Below are 8,230 nucleotides of genomic sequence, written 5' to 3'. Positions count from 1 at the left end.
GTTACCTGATCCCAGAGGCCAGCAGTCTTTCTGTTCAGAATGTTTAATGATTATTCATAGAACTTAAATCCAGATCCTGACCAAGGAAACAGGACTTTTCTTGCAGAGGGACAAAGTCCTTGTGAAACCATGAAACCTGGCTCACTTGAAATCCATCTCTAACCTGCTGCACAGGTCCCAGGTAATAATTACTGACAATTTTTCCACTGCTCCGAATGCCTCGTCTATGCCTTGGTCAGGCAGAGATATTTAAATGAAAAGTACTTCTTCCTTAGGGAGTTATGTGTATCTGTGGTCACAAGGAAGGATCGGGTACTAAGTGAGCAAAACTGAGATGACCAAAGAGACTAGAGATAAATAGGGACCATTCTGATGTCGTTGCCTAGAATTTAAACGTAAGATAAAGGAGGAGAATCTTTTGGAGCAATGGAGGCATAGTTCCAGATGGTTCCTTGTTTAGGTCTGTATAAATCAGTTCGCCTCAACTCATTACATTGCTGGATTGTTTTGTGAAAAACAAGCGACTCGTTATGTTGCTGGATTGTTTTGTGAAAAACAAGAAAAGCTTTGCTTCCGTTTAGTTGAGCTGACTGCTAAATATTTTCTGCATGCCTTCCTGGTTGAAAAGCTTCCCACCCTCTTGAGGTGTTGGCTTGGCATGTGCTCTGTTCCGTGTTTGCCGTCAGACCATTAAGAGTGCATTGCAGTGCTTCAATAAAAGGTGTTAGAGGTCACTCTTGTTGAAAAGCAATAGGCAGCAAGCAGCTGCTGGGGTATGTGATGAAGCTCCTGGACTTAAAAAACAGTTCTCTCCTCCGCTCCCAGGTGGACGGAAGGATTTTGGCTTCTCGCTTTCACCAGAGGCTCTTTTGTCTTTGATGAAATAATGAACAAAATGTAGATTTATGTGACTGTCTCTACTAGAGTCACTTAGAAGCAAATACTCTGCAAATAGGTGAGTAGGGTTTTTGTAAAATGTTTGAAACATTATTAATTTTCTCGTTTGGGAAATGGAAAGTGGGGGGTATTTTCTTTGTAGCTAAAATGTGTTTTAAGGGGAAAAGAAATAATTTTGATGTGTGGTGTAGCTGGTACTCATGATGTAATTTGTATTTTAAGTGATTTTCTTTAAGGCAGGGTTTTTATATCACCAAACAATCTAACATTAGTAAACTAGGAAAGGTTGAAAAATCTGTTAACTCTATTGACAAGTTATTTCCAAGCTCATATTACAAGTTCCTGCAAAAGTGGATCAAAAGAGATAAAAGATCTATAATCGTCATTCTGGGTCACATGTGTCTTAGTTATGGAGCAAACTGAAAAAAAAAATTTAAGCTCTTGCAAAACTCTGTTTAACAGCCATCCTTCTTATATACCAAAGTGATTTCTAGCTCTCTTTCAACCAGATGAACTGAGGCATTTAGCACAGCATGCAGAAATTAAACAAATTTTATCAGTTTAGGTGTATATGTGTGCTTAGCAGTTTTCAGAATTTGTCATCTTTAAATATATTGTACTTTCAAAATATAACTGGGAATATGTATTTATTAGTTATGCTGATGCAAATATCATGAAGGCACCGTATGTTGCTCCTAAGAGGTTTCAGGAGGTAAAATGTAAAAGTATGTCCTTTTTATTTTTAAATATCAGTTTGACCTAAATATTTGGATATAAATCCTGAATATGTATGGTTAAGGAAGTGTTATACTATGATAGGAATATATTTCTACCAATAAATTCCAATGGTCTCTTTACTCTTGAGTAGAACCAAACTGTCTTTGGCAGTTCTGATCTTTCACATTACAAAATCCACCTTAAAATACAGACTCTGATTCAGGAGCTCCTCCTCGCCAGTGCGCCAGTGAACTCGCTGGAGGAGCTGACAGCAGGCCCGGGGGGATGTGCCGTCATCCTCCGCCAGGTTTCCACTCGCTGAAGTCATCACGGTTTGACCTCGTTGCTCTGGAGAACAAGTCAGCAAGGCAGTTTATAGGATTTTTTACAAATCACAGAAAGATATCCAACGTCTCTAGGCAAAGCGCAGCCAGCCTTCTGTTCAACCCTAAAAGACTGAGTATCAGACAATTTTCTTTTTTTCTTTTAAGCTGTGGCTCAGCTGAGAAATGACACTGGATAATGGGCAACTATCCCCAGGGGGGAAAAAAATGGACTTCCATCATTTCACCAAATACACTTGCATTTTAGAAAGACCCAGCGAATAAAAATATATGGCATGGTAAAGCTTTGATTTCCTATTATCAGTGGATAAAAAGTCATGGGAGCATAGTGGCCTCATGAATTAAGAACAAAAAGTTCTGTCATTTCTGCTTTGAATATGACTAGTTCCTCCTCCCAAATGTATGCAGTACCCGTACTATCCCATTATTACTTTAAGCTTATTTATAAATGGCTGTACTCTACTGTGTGTGACCCCCAACCCCAGTAAGAAGAAAAAAGTTTCCATTTGTGTTTTAATTTACTTACTGCCAGCCGGTAAATTTAAGAAAAGTACACAGGTTTTACACGTACCTCTCCCCCAACATTTCTCTGTAAGTCGTACTTCCTCAGGCCTTGCTATGGGGAATCTAGCGCCTGTGACACACAGTGCTCATCCCCCACCACCAATTTCAGTAACTCCATTTCCCCACAGATTCCTTCCACATAGTTCAGCAAGTAACTGACAGTGTATGTCATGAGCTTACAAATGCAGTTTTCCTGGTTGCCCAGTGGTCTCTACACTTGTTCTTTTCTTATCGCAGACCCCAGTTCATTACAGTGATGCCCGCCCCCCCACGACAGGTGACATGCGTGCTGCCCAGTTTCATGCCCAGCACACTCCACCGTAAAGTTGCTCCTTCAGGAGGGCCACACCCTCCTGTCCACACACACATTTTCAAAGCTGTGCAGCCATGTGCCACCAGTTCATTATGACAATTTTAGGGATGTGGCTCCCTACTCTTTCCTCTGTTGTAATCCCGAGGACTAAGCAAAGTGCAAATACAAGGGAACTAGTTCATAGGCTCAAGAGCAACATGTACAATTAAATCTAAGATCACTTCTTTCCTTTGGGGACCATCACAGTGCTTAGCATATAGTAAGTTCCCTGTAGGTGGGATTAAAGAGTGATAACTGCTGGAGTCGGTGTATGCGTGCTGACTACTCTGTTCCTTTAGGATCATTTTTTCCCCCCTTGAGATAAAAAGAGCTTTGGTGGATCCACTAGCTGCTCTTCAGACATCCCCGAATTGGCCTCATCTATGGGATGTACACAACTTAGGCAGTCCAGCTGCCACTTCGGTTTACATTAGCACAAAGTTCAAACACTATTTTGGAAAATTAAAAAGGCAGATGATTATTTTCCTAGATTCTTGTTGGTGGTTATTTTCTTTCTCATGCACAATAAATGTCCTCCTGTGCTGTCTTCCCCTTTCCTAGTTGAGTGCCTTTGCTTGCATTGGAACAGAAAAACACCTAAGACACCTAGGTTGAAGAAGTCAGAGTAAGCAAGATCCTTCTTTGAAAATCCTCTACACAAGGTGTGGTGTCCACAGATAAACAGCAGAGTTGTGGTGACAGGAGGGAGAAGCAAGACAAGGGGAACGGCTTTCAATTTCATCCTGGGCGGCCAGCAGTTCCCAGTTGATCTGGCTGCTCAATATTATAACCTCATCAGCCATTTAAAAATAATGGCACGTAATCAGGCCCCAACCTTCAGATTCTGATTCAGAAGGTTTGAGGTAGGGCACAGGGACGTTTGTTTATTTTTAATTCTCTAGAATATATAGAAGTTCATTCAGGTTCGGAAACTGCTACAACATAGCTTCTTATTCCCTCTGCACTACAAGCTGTCAGAGTTCCTGGCACGGGTGCCAGTAGCTCAGGTGAAAGTTTCTCTTTCATTCATTTATCAAGCTTTTATCAAAGCCTTACTTTGGATCAGGTACTATATTTAGTGTTAGAGATAAAATCATGATAATAAAGCTAATTCCTGCCTGGAGGACTTTATAATATAGCAGGGGACACCGGATCACTGCAATGAGTTGGGCAGGAGGTACCCCGCAGGTCTCCAGGAAGTGCCTCTCCCATCACAATCCTTGTGGATTTATATATTTATTATGGAGATTTCTGGCAAGTGACAGTAAGGATCTTGAGGAAGAGATGCCCTTTAAAACTCACACAGGGGCCCTGGCTGGGGCGGCTCAGCAGATGGAGCGCTGGCCTGCGAACCAAAAGATTGCTGATTTGATTCCCAGTCAGGGCACGTGCCTGGGTTTCAGACCAGGTCCCCAGCTGAAGGCATGCGAGAGGTGACCAATCAATGATTCTCTCACACATCGATGCTTCTTTGCCTCTCTTTCTCCCTCCCTTCCCCTCTCTCTAAAAATAAATAAGTAAAACCCTTAAAAAATAAATTAAATCCACACAGGGATACCATCCTGCCTTGCTGCAGCCTGGGTGACAGCCAGGTGCACTGATGATTACAGTATAACATGGCGAGTGCTGTGGTGGATGCGTGGTATTTCTGCCATGAGAACATAGAGGAGAAGCGCCTAACTCAGACTGGAGGGAGGATCCAGAAGGCTTCCTGGAAGAAGAGCACCAACCTTTGAAAGACACATAGAACTAAGCTAAGCAATTAGGAGTTGGCATGTTGCACCAGGCAGAAAGAATGACACAGCAAAAATACAGAGACTAGAAAAGGCAATCATCTACGTCACGGAGGTTCAGTGACCTAGTGTACGGTGAGACTGATAAGAGATGGGGTGGGAGAGGATGGCAGAGTCAAGAGCACAGGGACCTTTCCCAGGCAGTGCCAAGGAGCTTGGAGCTGACTGACCCTGCAGACAGCAGGGAGCCATGGGTCACTTTTTTGAATGATACCATTCCTTTTCTTATTATTATATATAATATAGGTTTCTTTCATTTATGTATATATGCATACATATTAGATAAAAATCACAATTCACTGGATGAACACTAACATTTTAGTGTACTTCATGCATGTGTGCATGTGCACATGTATGTATTTTTTTCCATTGATAGTTTTTAAACAGAGAAGTGACATAATCATGTTCATTTTAGAAATATCACCTTAGTTCTGTGATTCTCAACTAGGGGCAACTTTGCCCCCAAAAGACATTTGGCAACATCTGAAGATGATACTGGTTTTCACAACTGAAGGGAAGTGCTATTAGCATGGAGTGGGTAAGGTTCAGAGCGGTTGCTGGGCATCCTACAACGCATGCAACAGACCACTGCACCCAGGAAATGCCGGTCGTGCCCAGGCTGAGAAACTGCTCTAGCTGTAGCTCAAAGAACAGATTCAAGGGGCAAAATTCAAGTCAGAGAGACCGGTAAAAGACCTGTGGAGATGGTAGTGGCTTAAACTAAGGTTGTGGCAACGAGGAGGGCAAAAGTGGACAGATTTGTGCATGGTTCAGAATGTAGAATCATGAGAACCCAGTAATTGGATGCAGTGAATGCAGAAAGAAGAGGAGAGGAGGGGAACTCTCCACTCTCAGGAAGCTAGATGGATGATGGTGAAGAATATCGGAGAAGGAGCAGATGAAATGAGAAGAAAAATGAACACATTTGCTCATTTCTTCAACAAATACTCTCCGAGGAATTCCATGTGCAGCACTATAGAACAAAACGACAGCCCTTGGCTTCACAGGCCTTAACCCTGTGAGGACAACAAAAAGGAAATAGGGAAGCAGATTCGTGCTAAGAAGAGAAAGTTCTGTGTGTTGTGGGAGCCCGCTCGAGGGGATATATCTTAGACTAAGAATCTAAGTCTAGGTATCTAAGAGTCTGGGCAGGTCTCCCAGGGAAAACGACATTTATAATGATTCTTCAAGGATGAGATAGTTATCCAGGCAAACAATTGGTAGAAAACTGTTTCAAGTGAAGGAACAATGAGTGCATAGGTTCCGGAGTGTGGCGAATTTCCTATGGCAAAAGAGAGAAAGGGAGGTGGGATAATGAGGCTGGAAAGTATTCAGGGACGAGATAATATAGGGTCTTCTAAACACAGAGAAGAATTTGAACTTTCACCTGAGTGTAAATGGGAATCATTAAAATATTAATCAGGGAAGTGGCATGATTCAATTTATACTGATCACTCTGGCAAAAGTGTAGAGCAACTGGTATGCCACAAGAATTTTTAAAACATGCAATACCTGATTATTTTAAAGTCAGAGACACTGACCTCTTTTCCTTTAAATTGTCAAATAAAAAAAAATGACAATAGCCAACACAACAATAGCTGTCTGGTAAGAATGAATCAAAGTACCTATTTTTTTGGTCATCTCAGCAAAAAATATATTTTTGGTGTGCTGCAGAATCTTAGTAATTAGTTTATGTGTGCCATGAGATGGAAAAGGTTGAAAATCGTTGATAGAGAGCTTGGGCTGTACCTTCTAACTTCTCTGTACCTCTCTCCCCTGGTCTGTGAGATGGCAGCAGATACAGTATCCACGTCCTGAGAATGATGTATTTAAGTGAGTTAACCGAGCACAGAGTGTAAGAACACTGCCTGCACTCAATAATAACTCAGCAAATGCAACCATTTTGCTATTCTATCTCATGCTGTGTTCAGATACGGACCCACAAATATGTAATTTCTTCTTGGCTACCCAAGGGACAAAGATGTAAAAACATTGTAAGCAATCCTAGGAAAGGTTTCTGAGATTTTTTATCAACACTGCACTAACCGAGAAATGTCTTCCCATACATGTGTATCTTCTCAAGATATCAAGGTAAAATGGCAGATGCCTGTTTATTTTTCTCCTGGTAAAAGTTAGGCACTTCTTCAAAGAAATTATTTCAAATTCTCTCCACAGATGTGACAGGCATGCAGGACCTGCCGTGTCTGTGAGGGGAACTGCTGTGGTAAGTGACTGGAAACTAAAGCTTATGCTAAGGAATTCGTAAGTGATGTAATCCCTGGTCGCCTCCCTACTTAAATATGTTTCTCTTTGGCTCAGCTTTAAATTTACTGAAGAAACTTAGATTTCTTCTAGAGAATTCAAAGTTTTCCCTTCATGGTTGGTTTCCAGTTGGCTCTGGTACTGAAATGCTCAAACAGCAAGCAGGCTCTATCAGGAAGGAGTGAGGCCACTGTGAGTCCCCTCATGCCATCAGTGGCATCTCTAACATTTTTCCATGCGTCGCTCTGTACAGCACTAAAACGCTGGACAGAGGAAGAGGCAAGAGGCATCACCGCCACTTTTCCAAGCCAATGTGGGTCTGAGCTGGATCTTTTCTGGGTAAGATCATCATTTGTATTCAAAGTGGAAGCCACTGACAGGGGAGATGCACTCGGCAGGAATGAGTTCACAAGAGGGTACTGACCCAATATAACTTTCCACCAAGGGCTTAGACTTAAATATATTCTCTGTGTTCACATGCTTACAAAATCGAGAAGGTGTAAGTTTTCTGTTTATTCATTGTCTTAACTTTTGATCTATGCATGCCTATGCCTTTCTGTGTAGCTCATGTGGTTTGGAGATGAAAGAATGAGAATTATGGAAGAGACGTAAGAGTGCAGGAGAAGAGGTATTCTTCAGTTCGCTGTGGTCTTAATACTCATACCTACCTTTCTTCCTCTCACTCCTCTTCTCTCTCTTTGGTTATTTTTTTGTTTTTTGCAAAAAGCATGGGGTAGAATTATGGTGAGAAATGCATATAAACAGAGATCTAATGAACTAACCAACAAAATAAACCACAGGCAAGGAAACATGGAGCAGACTGAAAGTGACCAGGGGGATGGGGAAAGAGGACAATGGTGGAAAGAAGGGGAAGGGACTAGACACAAAGCATGTATGAATGACCCATGGACATGGACAACAGAGTGGGAATTGACTGTGGGAGCAGGGAGTGGGCGTGGGATGGGTGGAGGAGGGCAAAGGGGGAGAAATTGGGACAACTATAATAGAATACACATGATTTAAAAGTTTAATAAATAAAGAAGATAAGCTTAAAAACAAAACAAAACAGAGATCCTTTAAACATAGAGCCCCCTTTCTCCTTCAGAGTAATGCTGCCTCTTTCCTCGTCTCTGATGACACTGAACCCTATCTCTCTCCTATGTGCTTGAGCCCCAACCATGACACCAGCACCAAGTGCCACTTGACATAGATAATTGCATTTAATACTCAGAGGAAATCTGTGAAGTACTATTATTGTCCCCATTTTAAAGATGAAGAAACCGAGGTTAGAGAATTTAAAG

At 41.8% G+C, this 8,230-nt stretch overlaps 1 protein-coding gene across 4 annotated transcripts in view; it reads left to right on the top strand.

Moving 5' to 3' along the window:
* The window catches only part of EXPH5 (exophilin 5), a 77,723-nt gene that overhangs the window by 52,914 nt on the left and 16,579 nt on the right, over positions 1-8,230 (top strand). For 2 of the 4 annotated variants that reach the window (XM_054592461.1, XM_054592462.1), the window contains exon 4: positions 6,843-6,891. In XM_054592461.1, coding sequence (XP_054448436.1) covers positions 6,843-6,891 — 49 coding nt within the window. Of the gene's footprint in view, positions 1-76; positions 182-828; positions 956-6,842; positions 6,892-8,230 lie in introns of those variants that run through there. The other 2 variants (XM_054592463.1, XM_054592464.1) reach the window with 2 other exon arrangements.

Source organism: Pteronotus mesoamericanus, unplaced genomic scaffold (assembly GCF_021234165.1).
Source record: "Pteronotus mesoamericanus isolate MK-2021 breed Mesoamerican mustached bat unplaced genomic scaffold, CSHL_Meso_final scaffold_36, whole genome shotgun sequence".
Lineage (NCBI taxonomy): Eukaryota > Metazoa > Chordata > Mammalia > Chiroptera > Mormoopidae > Pteronotus > Pteronotus mesoamericanus.
The sequence above is the reverse complement of the archived record's forward strand: the minus strand, read 5'-3'. Positions and strand labels throughout refer to the sequence as shown.